Source organism: Culex quinquefasciatus, chromosome 2 (genome assembly GCF_015732765.1).
Source record: "Culex quinquefasciatus strain JHB chromosome 2, VPISU_Cqui_1.0_pri_paternal, whole genome shotgun sequence".
NCBI classification, from domain to species: domain Eukaryota; kingdom Metazoa; phylum Arthropoda; class Insecta; order Diptera; family Culicidae; genus Culex; species Culex quinquefasciatus.
The window spans coordinates 44,108,381-44,133,260 of NC_051862.1; the positions used below are offsets into that span (position 1 = coordinate 44,108,381).

Genomic DNA, 24,880 nt, shown 5'->3' on the forward strand with positions numbered 1-24,880 from the left:
GGGGGCAAATCAGGCAAGTCAGAAGTAAAAATATTGTATAAAATTGGACCCAAAATGCTTCCTTGAGGGACGCCAGCACGTACAGGTAGTTGATCAGATTTGCTATTCTGATAACATACCTGCAGAGTACGATCCGTCAAATAATTTTGAATAATTTTCACGATATAAATCGGAAAATTAAACCTTTTCAATTTCGCAATCAAACCTTTATGCCAAACACTGTCAAATGCTTTTTCTATGTCTAGAAGAGCAGCGCCAGTAGAATAGCCCTCAGATTTGTTGCTTCGAATTAAATTTGAAACTCTCAACAACTGATGAGTAGTTGAATGCCCAAGGCGAAATCCAAACTGCTCATCAGCGAAAATTGAATTTTCATTAATGTGCGTCATCATTCTATTAAGAATTATTCTTTCGAATAATTTACTAATAGATGAAAGCAAACTAATGGGCCGATAGCTTGAAGCTTCGGCAGGATTTTTGTCCGGTTTCAAAATTGGAACTACTTTGGCATTTTTCCAACTACTGGGAAAATATGCCAAATCAAAACATTTGTTGAAAATTTTGACCAAGCAACTTAAAGTTGCTTCTGGTAATTTTTTAATTAAAATGTAAAAAATGCCATCCTCACCAGGGGCTTTCATATTTTTCAATTTTTTGATAATAGATTTTATTTCATTCAGATCCGTATTAAAAACTTCATCTGATGAAAATTCTTGTTCAACAATATTCTGAAATTCTATTGAAATTTGATCTTCAATAGGACTCAAAACATTCAAGTTGAAATTATGAGCACTCTCAAACTGCTGAGCAAGTTTTGAGCTTTTTCCCCATTAGTTAATAGAATATTATCACCATCTTTTAAAGAAGGGATGGGTTTTGAGGTTTCTTAAGAACCTTTGAAAGTTTCCAAAAGGTTTGGAATAAGGTTTAATTTGTTCGACATCTCTTGCGAACTTTTCATTTCGCAGGAGAGTGAATCTGTGGTCAATAACCTTTTGCAAATCTTTTGAATTCGCTTCAGTGCAGGATCACGAGAACGTTGATACTGTCTTCGGCGAACATTTTCAGACGAATCAAAAGCTGAAGATCGTCATCAATAATGGGAGAATCAAATTTGACTTGGACTTTTGGAATAGCAATATTCCTAGCATCCAAAATTGCATTAGTTAAAGATTCCAAGGCTGAATCAATATCAGCTTTGGTTTCTAAAACAAAATCATGATTCAAATTATTCTCAATATGATGCTGATACCTGTCCCAATTAGCTTTGTGGTAATTAAACACAGAACTATTGGGTCTGGTAACTGCTTCATGAGAAAGTGAAAAAGTTACTGGAAGGTGATCAGAATCAAAATCAGCATGAGTCACTAAAGGACCACAATACTGACTTTGATTTGTCAAAACCAAATCAATAGTTGATGGATTTCTAACAGAAGAAAAGCAAGTTGGCCCATTCGGGTATAAAACCGAATAAAGACCAGAAGTGCAATCTCTGAACAGAATTTTACCATTGGAATTTACTTTTGAATTATTCCAAGATTGGTGTTTGGCATTAAAATCACCGATGATCAAAAATCGAGATCTATGCCGAGTAAGTTTATTCAAATCCCCTTTGAAATAATTTTTATTTTCCCCAGTGCATTGGAATGGCAAATATGCAGCTGCAATCATAATTTTCCCAAAAGAAGTTTCAAGTTCAATGCCCAAACTTTCAATAACTTTTAACTTAAAGTCACGTAACGTGCTATAAGTCATACTACAGTGGATAACTATTGCAACTCCACCGCCATTTCGATTCATTCGGTTATTAGTTATAACTTTATAATCTGGATCACTTTTCAACTAAGTGCCAGTTTTTAAGAATGTTTCGGTTATAACAGCAACATGCACGTTATGAACTCGTAAAAAGTTGAAAAATTCATTTTCTTTCGTTTTTAAACAGCGAGCATTAAAATTCATAATATTGATGGAATTACTTAGATCCATGATTAAACTTCAGGGTAAGAACAACATCATTCGCAAATTTTAATCCAATCTGGATTGCTTCCATCATGGATGTAGCATTACTCATTGTTTGAATCAAACCAAACAGTGAGTTTTGCAAAAAGTCATTTTTCAAACGTAACATCGCCGAGATCAGAAGATCCCAAAGCGTTGCCAGCAGAAAAATTTTCAAATGAGATTTGAGGTACCTGCCCAATTTCAGAAAGATTGGTAGAGGATTTAAAATTCGTGGATGAACCCGAAACGACGTTAGCATAAGAAATGCCATTGTTGTTACCTAACTTTTCCACGGTAGGGGTATTTCTAGCATTGTTCGAGTGAGACAGCACGAACGTTTGATTTAAAGATGCAGGTACAACCTGACTTTGAGAAAATTTCGGTTTGGATTTCGGCTGATGCTTAGCACGAGAATCCAAAACCTTTTTCTGATGGGGCAATCCCAAAATTTGATTTGTGATTTCCACCACAATTTGCACATTTAAATTGGGTGACTTCTTTCACGGGACAATTGTCCTTGTCGTGAGAAGAATCCCCGCAAACCATGCATTTTGGAACCATGGCGCAATGATCAGTACCGTGACCGAATGCCTGGCAACGCCGGCACTGGGTCAGATTCTGGCCATTACCGCCATGTTTCTTAAAATGCTCCCACTTTACCCGTACATGGAACAAAAACTGAACTTTGTCCAAAAGTTTCAAATTGTTGATTTCATTTCTGTTGAAATGAATCAGATAAAATTGTGAAGTCAAACCAAAGCGAGAAATATTCCCGTTTGATTTTTTCTTCATTGGTACACTCAAACCCCGATGGTTTGACACCAACTGTTGTCAAACGAACGGGGTCACTTTTTAGTTTGACACCCCTTTTACACGGAGTTCACACACACTACCAAACGTTTGTTTTGATAGTGTGCGTGAGGGCCGTGTAAAAAGTGACAGTTCGTCACTTTTTAGTTTGACTTTGACCAACCAACGGGGTACAAACTAAAAAAGTGTCAAACGAAAAAGTGACCAACCACCGGGGGTTGAGTGTATTACTTGGGATGGGGCAAAGCCAAGCAACACCTTAAGTTCGTTTTTGATCTCATCCACCGACAAGTCGTTGGAGAGACCTTTCAAGACCGCCTTGAATGGCCGAGCATTCTTTGTCTCATACGTGTAGAAATTGTGTTTGTGGTTTTTCAAATAACCAACAAAAGTTTGGTGATCTTGTAAAGATTCCGTCAACAAGCGACATTCTCCTCTTCGACCAAGCTGGAACGAAACCTTCAAATTGCAAGTTTCCTTGCAATTCTTCAGTTGCGTTCGAAAGCTGGCCAAATCGGAGACGGAAGTCACAACAATTGGCGGAGCCTTTACTCGTTTCTCGACGGCAGAAGGCTCAGTACGAGGAGAAGGTTCCTTGTCATCAGTTTCGGATAAAACACCGAAACTGTTTGTCAATGGAATTGGAGGATTGACCTCACATTCAGAATCAGAATCAGACCTCAGAAGAGGCTGTTTTCTTTTTCTGTTTCCGTTAGTCGGTTTAGCGTTCAAACGCTTCACCGACGTAACGACCAAATCTTCAGAAGATTTGCGTTTATCTTTGTTTTGACGCATTTTGCAAGCAAAGTTCTCTTGAAAAGATGGCTTCGTTTGTAAAATACAACAAAATTTCAGGCGGGGTTAGTCTTGAAAAGACTGTTTAGAATTTTGGAAAATAACTCAGGTAGTCTTTAAAAAGACTGTGAATTTTGTTTTGAAATAACTCTGAGCTTAGGTAGTAAAAAAATACCGCAGCTCTAGTGTCCGTTCACCACGAAGGTTCGCAAGACACTGCCTTCGTTATTTTTTGTTCAGCCCAGTTAACGAGCAAGATTCGGTGACTGGGCTACGTTTTCAGCCTAGTTACCGAACAACTACTGTATATGAAGTATCGAACTAAATGTTCAGATCGATCGGACCATCATTAATCAAGTTATTAATGCATCTTTAGGTTATTGTGGTCTTCCACAAAATGATAACATCCAGGCTTTATAACATTAGATAAAATTATCAGATTTCAAACTTTAAAATGGATCTGAACATCATAACCATGCGAAGTTACGAAAAAGCATGTAATTTTTAAGTGTTTTTCACAATGAAAAATAACCTCTCTGGGTTCTTGTAGATTCAAAAAGAACATCAAATTTCCCGTAATATGACATATTTTGATTTTTGACTGTTAAATAATGCAAAATGAATGCGATTTAAAAATATCATAACATTTTTTACAACAATTATTTTTTCTGGAATTTTTAATAGACTATAGGCATCCATTTTAACATGAAAATCTCTCCACAGCTCCCCCATTATTCAAGGTGAAAAGCAGCAAAAGTATGTTGATTATGTTGCTCAGTTTATTGTGCCAAAAAATATTATACCTTGGTGCACATCAACCAAGGAAAAAAAATGTCTCAACTGTGTTAATTTTTACATACATCGGTAAAAAACGATTAAAAACTTCTAAAAAACAGTTCTGATCACTGTTTTTCATTTTAATGCTTAAAAAATTATTGACAAGGCAACATTTTTTTTCGATGGATCAACTACGGCACCCTTGGAACAAGCTGTCAAGTAGGACCTTTTCTGTCAAGAAGGGCCGTGAAGTTTATTTTTAAAAATTGAATTTAAAATCCATTTTAAATCCTTTGCGGTCGGTCAAAGGGACATTTTACTCGGTAAAATAAGCATTATCGTTGTGAACAGTAATATTACAAATTTAAGTTTAATTTTAAGACCCAAACTTACGGACCCAATCCTGCAACAATCTTTTTCTTCTGACTTATGACAGTTTAAAATTAACAAACTGTAGGATATTTTATTATATTTTCAGACTATAACATTTGATTTCAAATATTCATGTTGTGTTAGATAAACCTAACTCGTTTCCGGTTTCACGTGCTTTTCCATGTGCTTCCGAAGCTTCCGCGCTTGGGTGAAAACCCTCTCGCACACCTGACAGGGAAATGTCGGTGCATTTTCCGAGTGCATCAGACGCTGATGAGCAAGCATGTTGGTCCTGAAAGTATCACAATTTATAAGTTTTGTCAACTTAAACAAATGTACTTTTTTTCTAGACCTTCTATTGAACTTCTTCCCGCACGTTTCGCACTCGTGCCGAGCTTCCGCGTGCACCGTGTTCATGTGCTTCCACAGTGCGCGGTGGTTGGTCAGCCTTGAATCGCACACCAGGCAGGAATACTTGTCCCGGCGACAAACCTTCTCGTGGTTGTCCCGCTTCTCGCGGTCGTAGAACCACTTTTCACACACGACTCGACATTTGAGCAGTTTTTCGTCTGAAAGGTATTGAGGTTTGTAGTTCTAGGTTTGTTTCGTTGCTTTATTGTAAGTCACCTTTGTGCTCCTGGAGATGAGCTGCCAACAGGAGTGGAGTTCTGAACGCTACCGTACAGATGTGGCACATGTACAACGAATCAGGAGTCTCGTTCAGCTCGTTGCACGAAAGTACGTGACTGACGATGCCCTCCTTGCTATCGAAGAACCGATGGCACGTTTCACACTCGGTAACCGCCAGGAACATTTCTTTGGAATCCTTGCTGTCCTCTTCGCCAACTTCTTTCTTGATATCGACCATCACCGGTTCCTCGATCTTTTTGCCCTTAGGGATAACCTCATTGTGTACCGTTCGACGGTGCACAGAAAGGGAGTAGTTTGTCTTGAACTCACTTCCGCAGGTTTGGCACTGCAGCGTGGCTTTCCCATGGGTGAATTTCATATGGCTATTGAGAGAAAGTTTGCTGGACAATCCGGCGTTACACAGTTCACACCGGAAGGGCTTTTCCTCCATGTGACGGCCCATGTGTTGCCGCAAAACTCGGGCCACCTTGAAGCCCTTGCCACACACCTCGCAGAAATATTTGGGCTCGTCATTTGAGTGCATCGTTCGTTGGTGTAACAACATCTTGTAGCTGAAAGAAATTGATCAATATCTAATTGAATAAATAGCAGCAAATCACCTACTTTTTAGCGAAAATCTTCCCACAGATGTTACACTCATGCTTCGCATCAGAATGCTCGGAGCTCATATGTCTTGCCAGCGTGTTTGCGTTGGACAGCTTTGCGTTGCAAAATGGACAAATCTGCTGTTCTCCTTTACGACATTTTTTCTCGTGCGTAGTTCTCAGAGAAGCGCTATGAAAGTACTTATCACATTTTTCCTGACACTTGAACGGTTTGATCCCTGAAATAAGTTGATTTTTGATAAACGTTTCCAGATCTAAACTCAATCCATACCTTCATGTTTGTTCCGATGGGCAACCAGCGCATTTCTGAATTTGAACGACACGGAACAAATTTCGCACTGATACTCCGGCTTGGCGTCCGGGTCGACACCCTTACAACGTAACACGTGATTTTTGATGCCCCGTATGCAGTCGAAGAATCGGTGGCACTTGTCGCACTTTGTAACGCCGAAGGCGGAATTCGCCGCTTCCAAAAGCTGCTCCTCATCCTCCTCCTGCTGCTGCTGCTGCTGCTGTTCATCTTCGCCATCCGGTTGCTCCTCGTCCTCGGGTTCGATTTTGATTTCTTCGATGGTCATCTCCGAGACGAGATCCTGGTGTGGGTTGCTCATGGTTGATTGGGTCTACGGTGGTTCAGGTATCATTTAATAAAAATGATTCAATAATAATTTTTGGTCAGACTTACGAGAGCCTGCCTCACCTCCAACAAACAAAGCTTGTTATGAATCGATCATCACTTGAAGGGTAGACATCGTTACAGTGGTATGTGTGACGTCGAGGCATACGCAAAGAATGAAATATATCTGGCAAAGATTGCCAGAAAAGGCATAATTCGCTTTCAGTACTGTAGTGCAATAAAACATAAAAATGCTTTTTATGGACTGTGGACACTTAAAAAGTTCACAAATCATAAAATTACAAAAAAATATAACGTCAATTGGAAAATGAATATTAAGCACTTCGGAAGGAATCGGTCACGAAAAAAAAATCAAATGGGCAGCAGCGGCAGCGAAAGCAAGCCAGAGAGGGCGAAGAAAAGCCCCAAGAAATCGTTCTCTCTCCTTTGATCTGCTGTTCGTAAAGCCATTTATTGACCCCTTTTCGTGGGAAGTGCGTATAGGCCCTCAGTAGTGATCACTTAAAAAGCTCGTATTTTTAATTTATAATCATTGTGATGTCTTGTTCCAGCAACCGAAGATTGAAAAAGTTCAATGTTTTAATTTGCTGATCTTTTACAAAAAAGAGTTAGATGCACAATTTATCAAAATTAAAATCTAACGTAATCCATAAGACATGAGGCAATGGAGCACCCGCAGTCGAGCAGTTTTTGACAGTTCGCTCCATAAGAAATACATTGTAGAAAAAAACAAAAACTGCTCGAATGGAAGTGCTCCATTAAATAACAATGTCATCGAATATTTATATTAAATTTCAAGAGAACCATCTTAACAAATACATAAATTCAAGTTCGAGCTAAAACTTGAAATAAGGATACTAAATGTTTCAATCAGGCTACGACATATCAGAACTCATAGTTTTTGGTGATACGCGTCGAATGATCGGAATCCATAATAAAACAGAGATTTTATAAATGATAGAAATAGAAATAGCAATAATACGATTTTTTGCACATTTCTATCCGAAATGCTTTTTTTCATGTCTCGGTGAGATCTTTCGAAAAAAATGGTTCGGTTTGTGTACATCCTTGGACCAGCCCCCATACAAATTTTGCCAATTCTTCTTGACGAAAACAAAAAAAAAAATGCGGAAAAAAACTTTTTGCGATAATCATTTTTTTCAAAAATTCAAAAGATTTTTAAATCAACTCAAACATGGTCACAATGATTTTAAACGCAGTGGAAGGCATTTTAAATTGATTTGAACTGATTTTCTTTGAAATATTGAAGTTTTTTGAAAAAATATTGTTTTTGCCCCTTGATTTTTTGGGCCAACTTTGAAGGGGTGGGGAGACAAAACTTTTGAAAAATTGTACCAGCCTAATAAATGTTTAATTCAACGACGGATCGCATGATTGTGTCCGACAGCATTTTCACCAAAATTACTGAGATTTGGCCTAAAAAAAGCACTAAATAGCATTTAAGTGGCCTTATCTCGAAACAAGGTTGCCAAATGTTCAAAATAAATCAGTCACTAAACTAGAATGAATAAAAGTTTTTGTTTACTTTCCAATTTTTAGCACTAATGAATCTGGAATTTGTTTCAAAAGGTCCAATAAACCATTTTTATTGCTTTTTGAGTGCATTTCGTAAAAGACATTCGAAAATCTTTAAAAAGCAAAAAAAATGTAGTTTGAATTTGAACTTTGAATGCTCCCAGAAGAATTTAAAAAATCGTTGCTGTATTTTTATCTATTCCATCCTAATACATTACATGAACACCCATGCCAAAGTTGATCTATTCCTTTGACAGTTTTTTTTATTGCATCTACCTAAAACAGATGTACTGCACCATGTATTTAACGAAATTTGAGCACCATTAAAATACTACCAAAACATTCAAGGAGTGCGATCGATTGCAGCTGTGTTTGTACGAATGAAAAAACGATCGCACGGACCGCATGTCAGATTTTGTCCATCAGAATCCTGTTTGTTGTTAAACATTTTGTTGGCATATTTCAATAAGTTCTGCATTTTGCAACATATTCAATCAGAAACTTGACTTGCTAAAAGTAACGGAAAGGTAGGTGTGTTACAATTACACTCGTTTATTGGGTAAATTATCAACTCAAAATATAAGTTAAACTAACAAAAACCTCATTTTAGCCATGTCCTTCACAGTTAAGAATGAACCAATCATTGTCGAGGACGACGATGATTACGATTACGACAAAATGTTCAATCTGCAGTCATTGAAGCATCAACCAGAAGATGAGTCCCATAATCCCGATTTATTCTGCGCTCTTTGTCTACGCCAGCGCACCTCAAGCAGTAAATTCTACGAGTACCAGAGCGAGGATTGTTCCACGTTTTGCGAATATATTCGAGATTTGCTCGGATTAGAGCTGAATATCCACCATTTGTACGTGTGTATGCCATGCTGTAAGATGGTTGAGATGGTGGACAGTTTCAAGCAGTGCTGCCTCAAGGCCCGAGGTTGGATGGACCGAGTTGGAGACGGGTTGAAATGTGAGGACGAGTGGTTTACTGAGGAGACTTATCAAACGATTGAAAGGATTGACGAAACTATTCGAATCCATTCGAAGCTACTGGAGCCAGCTGAAAGCGGCATTCAAGCACGGGGATATTTGGGTGGTGAACACGTTGATCAGGATGTCATTTCCATAAACAGTGACGATGAGGATGAAACTGAATTAGGCACTGCCAAAAATGAGCCTGAGCCGACGGAATTTCCCTACGGGATCGCAATCGGAATGGACAACTCAGAGGACATATATTACATGGAATCGGAATCGTCCAACTCAATCGCGCCAGTGATGATCTCTCAAGAACGAATGAAAGTACGAAAACGCTCTTATACAACATGTAAATGTGTCATTTGCGGTGCCATATTGTCCAGCAAGTTTAATTTGAAGGAACATTTGTTCATTCATGGGGAACCCACTCAGCAGTGTAAATTTTGTGATAAGAGATTCAAGCAAAGGTTTGTTGTAGATATTTTTATAAACCCAAATCTTTTTTTTTAGTATTCTTTTGATTCTAGAACCAACCTTCTGCGGCACCATCGGAAGAAACATAGCGACATTCCTTCGCGGAATTTGTATCCTCCTCCAGAACATCAACTTTAAAAATGATTTGCTTGAAAAAAATATTTGAAAAATCAAATAAATGATTGAAAAAATAATAAAAATTTAAATAACAAGCCATAGGCTCAACATTTGAATAAAAAAGTGTTTTAACATGCTTTTTACACTAGTTCAGTTGTTTTGCAATCATAAATTTAAAAAAAAGTAAGATTTGACAAAAAAAGATAAACTTTAGCGAGAAATACCTTTTGCGATACAGTATATCGAAAAATTTCGGTTTCAGCAACTTTAACATAAAAGTATTTATATTTATACTCATGATTGAAAAAAATATGCAATTAAGTTAATTAAAACAAGCATTTATTGTATTTTTATGAAATAGTATTGCTCAAAGACACAGTTTTCTTAATTTTTGTAAGTTAAATAAATAGGGGGTCACTATTGGAAAAGCAAGGATGTTCGCTGTCCTATATTGGACCCCGTTAATTTTGCTCGAAATTTAGCAATTCCTGGTTTTATTTTAGAAAAGAACTTTAAACTTACTGTAGTCATAAAATGATTGGATAGTTTATTAAAAACTTTACTTTATCCACCGTTAGGTGGTTGGTGCCTTCCTCGCATTTTTTTTATCAAAATATCTGAGATCCGGTCTAAAAAAAGTTTATTAAAAACATTAAAGTACTTATAACTTTTGATAGGGTTGTCAGATTTTCAATCTTGTTGGAAAGGTCTTTTGATTACCTATCCAATGATGGGCCGCTTTTTCATTAAAATATTTGAGATCCGGCCTCAAAAAGTGTATAAATAACACTTAAGTGCTCATAACTTTTGATAGGTTTGTCAAATCTTCAATCGCGTTAGAAAGGTCTGTTAAATACCTTTCTAAAAATGTATAGCATGGCGGGTTTTCTTACAAAAACCACCCTTTTTACAATCTTCGGAAGTTTAGTTAAAAAAAAAAATTAGCATAGCTTTTGAAGTACTTTTCTAAACTTCATAATATTAACTAGGGTTTTGTGGGACCCCAAGACGGATCGAATGAGACCAAAACGGACCAAATTTGTTTCTGAGTCGATAGGTATACGTGAAGGTGGGTCTACGAGGTGGAATAAAGAAGTTCATTTTTCGAGTGATTTCATAGCCTTTCTTCATTGAGGTGAGGAAGGCAAAAAGAAATGCTGTTTTGTTAATAAAATGCTAGAGGCAGCGATGGAATAATCATCATTAAAAGAAAATCATTGAGCGTTCATAAAGAGAAAAAAAATCCGAAGGGAGCAAGGCTATCCTCTCTCGCGCACGAATGATCAGTAAAAGGAATCTAAAAAAAATCGTCATCTTGATTATTCGGCGGAACATCTTTGTCACTGCTACACTTGCAAGTGTAATGTCACACGTCGAAAAATGTCCTGTCACATTTTGTAGATGGGCAATGTGTGTAAACAAAGTGAAATAAATATTTTTAAGTGGTGCTGACAAGGGAATTCGCACAAAATCATCACAAGATTGATTTTCTTGGAGAAGTTCGGAAGCGATTTTTTTTTGCGTAATTTGCCTCTTCTCTCTTTCGCTTTTCGATTTTTTTTTGCGATTATTCAATCCCTGGCTAGAGGCCATGGCTGATTCCAGATGTCGAACTCAATGCATAATAAAATTTAAAATATATAAATAAAATATTTTAAAAATAAAAATATATAGAAATTTAAATAACAAGCCATAGTCTCAATATTTGAATGCAAAACATGTTTTATTACACTACACTAATTCAGTTGTTTTGCAATCATAAGTTTTCAAAAAATGTAAAATTTGACGAAAACAAAAATTTTGGCGAAAAAAAAAACAAACATGATTCTAATGATATTGAACGCAAGGGAATGCATTTTGAAATGATTTCAACTGATTCCACCTAAAATTTCATTGAAATTTTTAAGTTTTTTGAAAAAAATATTGTTTTTGCCACCTTATTTGAGGTTGTCAAAAATTTATACAAAATTTGTACCAGCCTTATTCTTTATCCAATAAAATATCCAAGATCTTTCAAAAGCTAATGAAAACCTGTGAAATAACAAATTTCAGCGCAGTAACCCGTACATTTTTTTACAATTCATGAACTTTAAAACTTTTAACAATTAGGAAATAGTAGTTTATGCAACAAGTTGCAAAAAGAGGATTTTTTCAGCACGAGTCGTACATTTATCCAACGAGGTTCACCGAGTTGGATAAATACGACGAGTGCTGAAAAAATCAAGTTTTGCAACGAGTTCCATACAACATTTTTTGCAATTTCAAAAAACACCCACTGAGTGAAATTTTATGTCGAATTTTCATGTATTTTGTCAATAAATCGTTTAAATCAATAAAATGTTGAAAAGTGTTACTTTTCGAAACAAGTGCTAAAAAGTTCAACTTTTCAGCACCCATTTCAGTGCTGAAAAGTAGAACTTTTCAGCATTTATTTTGAAAAGTGTTGCTATTCGATTCTGTTATTTTTGGTACAGAAAAGTAGGCTAATTCGTCGTTCAAGAATGACAGGAAAAGTAAGTAGTTTCACGACGGAATTGCAAAAACAAAGTTTTAGTGCTCCAAGCAGGGTTGCGAATGAGCGAGCGCTCACGAAAGGCTTGCTCGCTCCAGCTGGAGCGTGAGTTTTTATCAGGTAGCTCGTGCTCGCTCACGCTCACCGGAGCGTTTTGCGCTCACGTGAGCTGGTGAGCCAAAGTAGGTAGTTGTTTTTTCCTGTTGAAGCATCTGCCTGTTTGAAACGAAGTTTCTAGAACTATCTCAGCACAGGCAGCAAAAACAAACAAGAAAGTGGTCGAACAAACAAAAGTAGGCAATGAAATGGATTTGATCAGCGAACCGAAATTTACGTTCTATTTAAAATCTAGACATTTTTCGAACAAGGAACAAAAACTAATTTCATAATGTAAACATTCATTGACGTGAAGAGATGCACTGTTTGTTCACAAATCAAATCCATATTGGACCATATTGTATTGTTGTTATGTACAAAAATATTGACAAGTTATGTATATTTTATTTATTTTTAAATAATCTTTTAAACAGTTACAATCATTCTTGTTCAAAAAATCATATATAACTTGTAATTGAACATTTTCAGAGGTTTGGTTGCGAAAGTGTTGAATAAAATCCACTTGTTGGAAGAAGAGCCAACCTTTTCGTGGTGAAAAATATTGACAATTTATTTGATTTGAGTCAAAAGGGTTATTTCAACCCTTAGGAATTTTGAGGCATATATTTAAAATAGAACTGTTTCAAAAATGTTACCCTATTTTCTAAAATGTTTGCCAAATAACCTAACCTTATAAAAATGATTCGCCGTTTCTAATCACTGAATGACTGAAAGATTTAATAAACGGAATATTTTTTTTTAATGGTAGCTCATTCTGTCCCGCAATCTGGAAATGTAGTCAAAACACTGATTAGGTACATAAAAACAGTTTAATGTTATATTTTAATCAAACAAGCATTTAATCTTGAATCGAGCTTACCGAAGCATAAATCCTCTTGAATCAATTCATTGTTTTGTTAGTTTTTCTAAGGTTTACAGACCCTTTTATTTAGGCGTCTATACCCCTCCGCCCCTCTCTGCTACAATAAGGCCTTTGAATTCTAAAATATTTATACATTCAACTGTATGTCTAAAAAATTATTTGACCCTTGCGAATCCAACCTTTTATTTAAAAACATGATTGATGAAATCAAGATATTCCAATTCATATATCATAAAATTTGTTTCTCAAAGTCATATTTCCACAGCCCTACTGCACCTGACGCAAAAAATCCATCTAGAATTGAAAAAAAACTATATCAAAAACGTTAAATGATTAGCGACACGTCCAAAATGAGCGCTCCGTGAGCGAAATATGAGCGTGAGCGCGAGCGTGGAGCAAACGTGAGCTGAAAAAATCGGAGCAAACGTGAGCGCGGGCAAACGTGAGCTAGCTCGCGCAGCGCTCCTCCTCACGAATGAGCGAAAAGTGAGCGCTCACGAGCGCGTGAGCGCGTGAGGAACGCAACACTGGCTCCAAGTTACGATTTATTTTTAAAATATTTTTAAAACGTGTAAGTCATAAGCTTCAAATTGACATTTTTAAGCTGAGGATACCACTCAGTTTAATCTTTTTATGGCTTATATTCCATTTTTTCCAAATAATTTATTACAGACCCTGGGGTTAAATCGGCCAAGTGTACGGATTTTTGCTTAGCATGAGTTAGTAGCATTAGTAATAAATATTTTTGCCAGATTTTTTGGGAATTTTTAAAGGGGAACGGGGGACAACAACTTGAAATAAAATTTGCAATTACCTATCTGGTTAAAAAACATTGTAGGGCTGAATCTCACTAAGTCTCCATGTATATGAAATATCAGAGGCAAACCAAAATATCATCTACCTACAAATACAATGTACTGCTAAAAACAAAGATTTGTATAAATAAGATCTCACGCACACCAGTGCTATTTTTTTACTGGCCGATACAAAATTTAACTTCAATACTTGTTTCGTGTACCTACACGCAATGTACACGTAACTCTACCAGAATGCTGTTGGTATGAGTGATTGCATTTTCATTACATCTTCTGTTTACAAGTCAGTCAGTTCAATAGTGAAAGCATAGCGTTTATTTTGAAATAAATTTAATTTAAAGCGCTTAAAATGTCAATCTACATTAAAGAAGAGCCTGCGCTCGACATCGACCTGCCGCTAGTCTCAATTCCGGTGCCAGAACCGGACGACTTAGGTAATTTCGCTCCACATCCGGAACCGGTTCCATTCTGCGCACTTTGCATTCGGGAATGTCCACAAAGCAGCGAGTTCTTCGAATTTAATTGCGACAACTCGGCCGATTTCCGTGACATGCTGAGGGACATTGTCGAGATTGAATTTCGAGAGCAAAGTTTCAACGTTTGTAAAACTTGCTGGAAGATAGTTAAGATGATCGGCGACTTCCGGAAGTGCTGCCTTAAAGCGCAGCGTTGGTTGGAAAGAACGGATGAAGCTGGACTTGCAGCTGGGGACGATTGGATTTCCGAAGAAATGGTTCAAACCATCGACCATCTGCAAACGCTGATCGTGGACCAAACGCAGCGAATTGAAGAGACAGAACCGGCTGAAAATGAGCTTGTTACAATGATGTCCGTTGACCACATTAAGGTTCAACCGTATGAAGCTGAGGAAACTGAACCAAAGGAACAACTGTTGGAGGAAGATATTGATTGCAGGGAAGAAATGTACAAACAGGTTGCACAAGTTGACGATCTGCTTATGGAAAAACCTCCTAAAGATTGGAGAAGTAAAAAGTGCGAAGAAAAAAAGTTCTTCTGCGAGCTATGTGATATTGGATTTTCAAGAATGTAAGATAAAGGTGAATTAAGACATCAGCAATCATTCCTAATATTTTGAATATTTTCAGAGGCCATTTAAAACTCCATCAGTCAAGACTGATACATAAACAACGAGTCAAGCTGCAAGCTAAACTCAAATCTGCTTCATCAAAAAGCAAGTCTGGCTGCAACAATGACAAGACCGAACTTATCATACCAGATGACAATCTGCTCGTGGTACAATCCGTAGAGAAAGTCGAGCTCAATAAAGTGGACAAAAATCCATTGAAGTGTGAACAATGCGATTGTACATTCCGATCAGAGTATACAATTTTTCAATTATTTTTTTAATGCTTTATTATAATTTTTATACATTTTTAGCACCCATCTTAGAATTCATAAACTGTCCTTGAAGCATCAGCTAGCAGTCAAAATTTACAATAAGGAAACTAGCGTAGTAATTAACGATATCAAAAGAAGGTATAGTTATTAAATCGCGAGAAAGTTTATTGCACAAACTAATCCATTGCTTGCAGGATGGAGGACCTGGAACAACCAAAGGCCAAACGGAAACAGCCTTTGAATCGCAAACACAAGTGCCCAAAGTGTGGTGCCAAATTGGCGTCGCAGCAATCTCTCCAAGCACACATGAGATTTGTTCACACCGATAAAAGATTCGTGTGCGACATTTGCGATGGAAAGTTTAAGAAAAAGTTTGCATCAGCCATCTCTAAATTAAAAAAAAAACGCTTTTATAACAATTCAACACCAACACTTTCAGATCCGCCCTGAAAAGGCATATTTTCGTGCAACACGTGGTTACCCGAGATTTCGTCTGTCCCGTGTGCGGCAACCGCTACTGGGAGGAAACTAAACTAATGGGACACATGACGTCCCACAGGGGATATCGGCCCTACGAGTGCGGCCAGTGTGATAAGGGGTATCATATCAAAAACCAGTTGAACGCGCACATCAAAAAGTGTCACAAACAACGGAATCGGGCAGATAGCGACTCCGATCCCGACTTTGTCTGCTGACGGTTCAGAGACTCCAACTCCGACTTCAGCGCTCCCAAAAAAAATCTACTCCACCGATTCCGGCTACGACTCCAACTCCACCGCCTTGTTGAGTAGTTTTATAGTTTTCTTGAATAAAACAAAAAATCTTTGGTAATTCTTAAAAACGAAACGTTGTCCCTCAATTTCTAAAGATCAAAGAATACATTTTGCATGTCTAAACAGAGGCCCAGTTTGCAGAATTTGGTAGCAATTTTATTTTCACTTAAATGGTAAGAGTTTGGTGTTAGGGGAACCTAGTAATGAAAAGCTGATTTGATTTTGATTTGACTTGATTTGATTTGAAAATCAAATTTTTTGTTGAATGAATGCTAAACGTACGTCTAAGCTACTTTTTCGAAGGCAGATTCTACAAAATATTTGTCTTCGTATACGTATACTTAAAAGAAGTGAGCAAACAAGTTTCAAGCATAAGTTTTGCAAAATAATTTATTAAAATAGTGAGAAACTGTAAATTTAATGAAAATAGGGCTGAAATCTCGACCTGTAAAACATATTTACGTTATCGTGCTATTTATAGTCTGTAAATTAAAAATATTTTTAAATCAAATTGAATAAATGATTACATAAACCCAAGGGACGGAGGGAGACAATGACTTTTAAAAATTATTTGCAGCACACGGCGTGGCTGGAGCAAAAGATTATAAACCAAGATACGCAATCGTAGATTTACACGTAGAAAGTTGTGTTCTACCGGCTTGAATCAAAATCCGGACCGATTATCCGAAGTTCGACACGATCCAGACTCGATTATCCGAAGTTCAATTTCACCGATCAACAAAATTTCTACGCAGGCTCAACTCGAGTGGAAGCATGAACTTTAAGGTCCCCAGAAACACGTGCATTTTGAATTTTTCAAAAATATTTTGTCAGGGCCGAATGGTTTTTCTCCAAAGTATGCATGGAAAATTAGTGCGGTTCGCTTCTCCTACATTATGCATGCAATTTTTGGATTGTATGCAACAGCGATGAACCGCCCTAATTCTCCATACATACTGTGGAGAAAAACCATTCGGCCATGACTAAATATTTTTGAAAAATTCAAAATGCACGTGTTTCTGGGGACTCCAAAGTTTATGCTTCCTCTCTAGCTGAGCCTGTGCAGTCATTTTTTGTCAATTTTTGTAGGTCAGTGTTATCCGAAGGTTTGTATCCAGGTTTTTAAGCGAAAATGGCGTTCGAAAGGTGAACGCCCGAAATGTCAAAATCACGTAGTGGTACCAACATCACGAAAAAAGAGTGCCATGGCATTACAGCCACATTTTTTTTTCTAATGTTGGTGCTACTGCGCGATTTTGACTTTTCGGACGTTCACCATTCCAACGCCATCTTTGCTTAAAACCCTGGATAGGACTTCGAATAATCGAATGACGAATGAAAAAAATCGTTGATAAAAAAAAGTGTTTTTAAAATTTACTACTTTTAACATCAAATTCGAGTTCTGCGACCCCATTGTATTCAAATTTAAATGGTTGATTGCCAGTAAAATTGAAAAATGCATTTTTCAATATTTCATCACCACCGTTTTGGCCGTCATCTTGGATTTAAAAAATCACTTAAAAGTAGTTAGAGGTCATACTAAAGCTCAACAATCAAAAATAAGACAGCGAAAAAAAAGTCGTGATTTGATTATCCGAAGAAATCTATATTAAATTTTCAAAACAATATAGGGTAGAGGACCCAGAAATCGCCCACTTTATAGTGGCAATCTAGGAAATTTGATGAGTATTTAACATTGAACATTGATAAACTATTTGATTTTAAGTTTCCACAAATTTTTCATCATTTACATGTTCATTTTTGATAAAATTTTGCGTTTTAATAAAGTGCTCTGAAGAGCCTATTTTCACCCCCCTAAATCCAATTTTCGCCCATCCTTGGAACCAGTTTTCGCCCACGACAAAAATCAAGAAACCATATGAAATTATGACACAAAGCTAAGCAAATATGGTCTCCTATTGATACACAACATGTTCCCGAAGCTCAATTTCATTGATTTGCACATATTTTGTCGTAAAATAAATTGAAGTTCAAAAAACCCTAGGAGCTTTCTTTACAGATGTCCTACTATTTTTTAGGTTCTTTGTATATTCTAACTAAAACCAAAACATGTTCTCACTCTCACTAAAAAAATATGACTAAATCAAAATTTGTGATAGAACTCATGTGTCCCTATTCACCCAAGATAAGAGCACACAGTTACAATTAGCTCCATGTTGTTCTTGATTTTGTTAGGGGAGCTTTAACTCTATGGGCCATTCGCTCCCGAATTGACTCAATATAAAACTTCGAGTACCTCCTAATAAAAATATTAAAGCACATGTGTAACTACTTTCCCATCCTCTGCTTAATTTGTTTTCCTCTGTACCAGTAAACTTTTACTACATTTGAACTAGTTGTCCCATATCTTAGCTTAGGTCAATTTTTGAACTGATGTTTATACCAAAACCCCCTAATGAATGAAACTAATCAAAATGATTATTTAACCTATAAAAATAATCTAGAATGTTCCAATTATATTTTCAAGCACATTTCGCTGCGATTAGATAAGTTTTTATGGTAAACGAAAACTGGTTCTAGATAAAATCTGAAAACACAATAATAGATTTCGCCCTGGACGAAAATTGGATCGCATGTTTTTTCATGACCCCAGAAACTTTATTTTATTGATATAACCTTTGGAAAACGTTTAAAACAGGTAAATCACTAGATTTTCATGAAGTTCAGACATACAGTGAACTAATGAATTATTCATTTACATAATTTTCGGACAAAATGAGTTGTTTTCCCTCATTAACATTATTACCCGCTGTAGTCTAAATTGACAAAAATATGGCGGCTGCAGTAAGGCTTTTTTTTGAAAAGCTTATAAAAACTTAATAAACAATAGAAATTCATTAGAAAAGTTTCAATTAGTACTAGAAATGAATGAATATGTAAACCTGCATAGTAAATTCAACCAAAAAATGGTATAAGTTGGCTAAATACAGATTAAATCTAGTAGGTGGGCGAAAACTGAAGCAGGGCGAAAACTGGGTCCTCTACCCTATTACTACACTTTCTTAGGGAAAGTTTAAGTGAAGTTTAGCGCTATTGTTTTGGTTTGAACCAACCTTGTTCAAAAAATCGACCAACTCGAGCCACCCTAGTGAGAACATTCATTTTTTATTCTTTTTAGATTTTTTTTGTTTGGATTTCTAACTTAACCAAGATTTTTTTCATGAATTTATTAAGAAGTTTTGTCCGATCAGTTATATTAACTTTTTCATAATTTATAATATTTTTATAAAAAAGTTTTTGATTTGCTATCATTCTTCAGGAAAAAAAGGAATCGACGTAACACCTTATAATGTGGCCTCCTTAAACCATGCGGTTTCGTCAACGAATCCACATGCGTGTATCGTTCTTTTTGCGACAAGGCTCCGCCTCCCGGGTCTCCTAAGTGTGAAAGTATGGCACGGGGAGAGGGCACCGAATATCTATATTAACAATTAGAATTTTTGCGTCTACATCGAACCGGCGACCTCTGGATTGTGAGTCCAGTACGCGGTCCGATTGATCCACACAGGCAGACCGATCTTCAGGAATGTGTTCTTGAAAAGTCGAGAATTTAAAAATGGGATTTAGTGACCACCCTGAATTTTCATATCAAATAATTCATAAATTAAATTGTAAAAAAAAATCAAATCTGATGGATAAATTTTTTTATTGAATCCACTTAAAAGAAGATTTTCAATCTGTCCTAAAAGTTTCATAAAGATATTACATGATAAAACTGAGTTAGAGACGATTTTAAGCTCATCATTTTGCCGTGCGCAAAGCGGACTGTCAAACTTTCTGAGCGTTTTTCTCGAAACACCGAGTTGATTTACGGGTGCCACGATATCACGAGATGGGGTGGGCTAATATGACTAAAATTTGGGGTAAAGACTCTCAAGACATATCCCGTGTGCATGACGGAGCCCGATTTTAAAATATGCATTTTAAAAATTTACAAAAATTAAAAACTGACGACTTTTTATAAGAAATACACCAAAATATTTTCATCTTTTTTTAAAACAAGCTTTTTGAAAATCGACCTTCGTCATGCACACAGGACCGGTTTAACGAGTCTTCACCAAAATTTTAGCCGATTTAGATATGACACCCGTTTATTAAACTGCTAAATTTTAAAAGCTATATCTCGGCAATGGTACAACCAAATGTCTTCAAATTTGTTTTGATAGCAGATAAAAAAATATATTTTAATGTCCTGATAACAAATTAAAAAAAAAAATCAAGTGTGTGCTAACACTAACCTCTTTGTCCAACCTTTTTTGTCGATTTACATGTACTTTTTTTCAATGTGTTTTTTTTTTTTCAATAAATGTTTTGTTGTAAAAGTTGAATGATAATAAACAAAAAAATAAAAATTATTACTGCAATACGTTTTCAAAATAAAAAAAAGTTGTTCCGGCTTGTTAGTCAAATTCCCTTGTTTTTCCCTGTAAAAAAAATTCGACTTTTTCCTGTTTTCCGTTTCTTTTTCAAATACACCTATTAAAGTATTCTAATTAAAAATAGTTTTTTTTTAAGTTTTTTTTATTTTATAAGTAAAATTTAAAACAGCATATCAACAACTGGAAGCTTAGATGCGTAAATCTGTCCAAATATATTAATCAATTATATTTGATTTAATTGCGCAATTGACATTTTCCGTTCGTCAAACACTCAAGGCACCACCAGTGTACTAGCTGGCTTCCGCCAGCTTTTTCTTCTTGGATTTACTCTCGCCAGACTTTTTCGGCATCAGGCGGCCAATCTTGAGCCGGTCCAGCAGCTTGCGTTCCTTTTTCTCCGGTTTCACGCACAGTTCCGACGTGCTGGCCGACGTTTCCGCCGATTTGCTGTTCAGCAGTCGATTCATCGTGGCGCTGATGTCCCGCAGCGAGACGGACTTGGTTTTGAGCGTCGGTTCACTGGGCGGTGTTAGGGCCACCGTCGTCGTAGGTAACTGGGGTTGGGTTTGTGGTTGGGGTTTGCGTTTTGGGGCAACCGGTTCGTCAATGGGGTCGACTTTGATTTCTGGGACGGACATCGCTGGGGCGGATGGGGTTCTGGAAGAGAGGCAAATGTAAGTGAGCTTCATGAGATTGAAATTTGTTTCAAAACACTTACTTGACTTCCACCGGCTTCGGCGGATCTTTCCTCACTTTGATGGAGCTTTCCAGCTTGTCCCAGTAGTTGAACAGGTGCTCGGAGCGCTTGTAGTCCAGGATGGTCGTGTACTTTAGCGCCGGTGGCAACTCGATTCGTTCGTAAACGCAGGGCAATATCTTGCGCAGCTTTTGCTCAATTTGCATCGCTTGTGCGTACGTGACTACGAATTCGTTCAGGGGACTTTTGAGGAATTCTTTTGAAAACACCACTATTAAGCGATTGCAACGTTCCGAGATGAGTTTGACTAGCACGTTGTGCTCGAAGGATATTCCCGCAAGGACGTCACGATCTTTAAGGCACAGCTTAAGATTCCTCTCTTCCATTTTGTGGACAATTTTGGACGCAAATTCGATGTCGGCATCAGCGAACAGTACGAACGCGTCGTAAATCTGCTTTTTATAGATGGTGTCATCTTTAGTGATAATATCGTCGTCAGCAACCTGTTGATTGTTGGACAACTGTTCCGTTTCTATCAGTTGATTTGCACTAATCGGTAGGTGAACTCTTTGCTTCTCAGTCAAATACTGCTCGGCATCTTCACCTGCAACAATAAATTTCTTATTAGTCTGACCTTGATACAAAATTTAGTCCACTCACGAAACAACTTGTTGCTGTCGTCGACAACGTCCCACCGATCGATGATCCCGAGAATGTTCTGCAACTCCAGCAAACTGGGAGCTTTGCCCTCCTTCGTCGCCTTAATCTTCCAAAGCTCGAAAATCTTCTTACACGGATCCGCATCTGCCTCAACCTCCGCTATGTAGTGATTCTCCAGCGGGATCGCCTGAAACAGCCCCCGCCAGTCGCGGTAGTACCCGTCCTCGGACTTGAATATCTTCTTCTTGTTGAGCAGCACGGCCAGCAGTTTGAAAGTGGCCTGCCGCAAGACACTGACCGGAATTTTACCCAAATTGATCCGATCTACGTCGGTCACCTCGACTGTTGTTGGCTGCATCGTTGCGCGACCTTCTGAACATCAGCTTAGCCCGACGACTTGGGCCTATGATATCACAGCTAAGTAGAACGTCACACTGCGTAGAAGGAGGGCCACTGACTTATCTTATCGCGAATCGCACGAGAGTTACTATTCTCGGCACCGACACTAAGTTTGATGTTTTGAAAAATTTGATTGGTGGAGCGGGGTGAGTGAAAGATGTGACGAATAGGAATTACCACTATCCAACTAGCTACATGCTACACTTGGGACTGTTATGACCGTAGGATTCAATGCGAGAAATAGTATGTTTTTATTGGTACCTCGTATGTGTATAACAGTTACCTGTATCACAAGAACCGATGATATGGTTGTATTTGTTGAACTGAGCCAAGTCAGGACTATCTTACTTTTTGCGCTGAGAGAGAAGTAGATAAATTTTAAACATGTTTAACGATAGAAAGTTATTCGGCTATTTTATTCTTCAATATTTAAAGATTTAATATTACAGATTGTATTCAACATAACATGTTGGGATTTTCCTTCAAAATACATATAAAGAACCCAACGAACCTTTATAACTTGAAACACCATGCGTCTCCACTGAATAACATTTTTCTACAATACTTTGGAAACGCAAGGTAAATTATACTTTATATTTTACACTATTTTTGCACATATTCCATTGTGACGGCTTATGGGTCGAGCGTAGATAATGTTGGAGAATTTGTTCGCAATTTAATTAAAATCTGGGGAAAACATCTCAAGTAACATTTAAGGCTTTATCAAAGCTGTCACAACCGCTATAAAACCTATCAGCCAAAACCAACATTAAAACCACTAAGCCGTAACAACCTCCCCAGAACCCCGATAAACCACTGTTAAAACCCAATAGGACCTCCGCAAAAGGTTGTCACGGCCTATTTATAAAACCTACATAGGAGTTCAACGCTTTACCTTTTGCAGATTTTTTTATCAACATTTTTTTTACTAAAACTCAATTTCCCAAAATACGTATTTTTTGATTTTCGAGATTTTTTGATATGTTTTAGGGGACAAAAATCCGCAACTTTTGAGCCATAGAGAAACATGGTCAAAAAATCTGCCACCGAGTTATGAATTTTTGAAAAAATAGCAATTTTTGGAAAAAATTGAAGTTTCATGCAAAAACAAGTTTGACATTACTTTTTAATGCAAAATTGAATTTGCAATCCAAAAGTACTTCACAGATTTTTTGATAAAGGTCTCCGTTTTCAAGATATAGCTACCAAAAGTTTGATTTTAGCGAAATATTTGCAGTTTTTCAATTTTTAAAAATAGTGATCATGATTGACCATTTCTAATTTTTTTTTTTGAAAGGTTCAGAAAATTTGCTATAAAATTGTCAAAGAGACATTGAAGATTGGACCTCGGGTTGCTGAGATAGAGTCGCTTTAAGAAAAAGAAACACGAAAATTGAAGTTTTCTAAATCTCACCAAAACAACCCATCTTTTTCTAATGACGATATCTCAGCATTTAATGGTCCGATTTTCAATGTTAATATATGAAACTTTCGTGAAATTTTCCGATCTTTTCGAAAAAAATATTTTGAAAATTTTCAAATCAAGACTAACATTTTAAAAGGGCCAAATATTGAATATTACGCCCATTTAAGATGCTAGTCTTGATTTGAAAATTTTCAAAATATTTTTTTCGAAAAGATCGGAAAATTTCACAAATGTTTCATGTCATACATTGAAAATCGGACCATTAATTGCTAAGATATCGTCATTAGAAAATGGTGGGCTGATTGGGTGAGACTTAGAAAACTTCAATTTTCGTGTTTCTTTTTCTTTGAGCCGCTGTATTTCAGCAACCAGAGGTCCAATCTTCAATGTCTCTTAGACAATTTTATAGCAAATTTTCTGAACTTTAAAAAAAAAAAAAATTTAGAAATGGTCACTCATGGTCACTATTTTTAAAAATTGAAAAACTGCAAATATTTCGCTAAAATCAAACTTTCGGTGGCTATATCTTGAAAACGGAGCCCTTTATCAAAAAATCTGTATTGTACTTTTCGATTGCAAATTCAATTTTGCATTAAAAAGTAATGTCAAACTTGTTTTTGCATGAAACTTCGATTTTTTCCAAAAATCACTATTTTTTCAAAAAATCATAATTCGGCGGCAGATTTTTTGACCATGTTTCTCTATGGCTCAAAAGATGCGGATTTTTGTCCCCTAAAACATATCAAAAAATCTCGAAAATCAAAAAATACGTATTTTGGGAAATTGAGTTTTAGTGAAAAAAAAAGTTGATAAAAAAATCTGCAAAATTTTTTTCCGTGTACCTATTTTTTCTTAAAAGTCCTCAACAATACCTACAACTTTGCCGAAGACACCAAATTGATCAGAAAATTCACTCAAAAGTTACAGCTGTTTGAATATTTACATACCATTTTTGTATGAACAGCTGCCAAAATTGTATGGAGACTTGTATGGGTGAACCAATGACACAAAATAGCATATTTGGTCATAGAGAAGGCCCCCACAAAGTTTGAGCCAAATCAAAAAATACAAAAAAACCATTTCCGGTTTAGGTAGAGAATTGCT

At 36.7% G+C, this 24,880-nt stretch overlaps 4 protein-coding genes across 5 annotated transcripts; 2 read left to right on the forward strand and 2 right to left on the reverse strand.

Moving 5' to 3' along the window:
* Positions 1–4,826: 4,826 nt before the first annotated feature.
* LOC6040963 (zinc finger protein 62) lies at positions 4,827–6,800 on the reverse strand. 2 transcript variants are annotated; one of them, XM_001850232.2, is made up of 6 exons: positions 6,697–6,800; positions 6,283–6,634; positions 6,010–6,229; positions 5,383–5,957; positions 5,108–5,324; positions 4,827–5,047 (listed from the first exon to the last, which is right to left on the reverse strand). In XM_001850232.2, exons 2-6 carry the CDS (start codon positions 6,620–6,622, stop codon positions 4,906–4,908), a joined length of 1,494 nt encoding a protein of 497 aa, XP_001850284.2. In that variant the 5' UTR covers positions 6,623–6,634; positions 6,697–6,800; the 3' UTR covers positions 4,827–4,905. The 2 variants fall into 2 exon arrangements, with proteins under 2 accessions (XP_001850284.2, XP_038113164.1); XM_038257236.1 differs by having other exon boundaries at positions 6,712–6,764.
* A 1,760-nt stretch (positions 6,801–8,560) lies between these two features.
* On the forward strand, positions 8,561–9,800 carry LOC6040964. The gene is made up of 3 exons (XM_001850233.2): positions 8,561–8,711; positions 8,795–9,632; positions 9,693–9,800. The coding sequence occupies exons 2-3, from the start codon at positions 8,797–8,799 to the stop codon at positions 9,775–9,777; spliced, it is 921 nt and encodes a 306-aa protein (XP_001850285.2). The 5' UTR covers positions 8,561–8,711; positions 8,795–8,796; the 3' UTR covers positions 9,778–9,800.
* Positions 9,801–14,319: 4,519 nt separating this feature from the next.
* Positions 14,320–16,267, forward strand: LOC119767875 (zinc finger protein 366-like). The gene is made up of 5 exons (XM_038257641.1): positions 14,320–15,109; positions 15,169–15,402; positions 15,461–15,559; positions 15,616–15,792; positions 15,861–16,267. The coding sequence occupies exons 1-5, from the start codon at positions 14,412–14,414 to the stop codon at positions 16,114–16,116; spliced, it is 1,464 nt and encodes a 487-aa protein (XP_038113569.1). The 5' UTR covers positions 14,320–14,411; the 3' UTR covers positions 16,117–16,267.
* A 4,481-nt stretch (positions 16,268–20,748) lies between these two features.
* Positions 20,749–22,626, reverse strand: LOC6040965 (myeloid differentiation primary response protein MyD88). The gene is made up of 3 exons (XM_001850234.2): positions 21,952–22,626; positions 21,313–21,895; positions 20,749–21,251 (listed from the first exon to the last, which is right to left on the reverse strand). Exons 1-3 carry the CDS (start codon positions 22,307–22,309, stop codon positions 20,885–20,887), a joined length of 1,308 nt encoding a protein of 435 aa, XP_001850286.2. The 5' UTR covers positions 22,310–22,626; the 3' UTR covers positions 20,749–20,884.
* Positions 22,627–24,880: the final 2,254 nt, after the last annotated feature.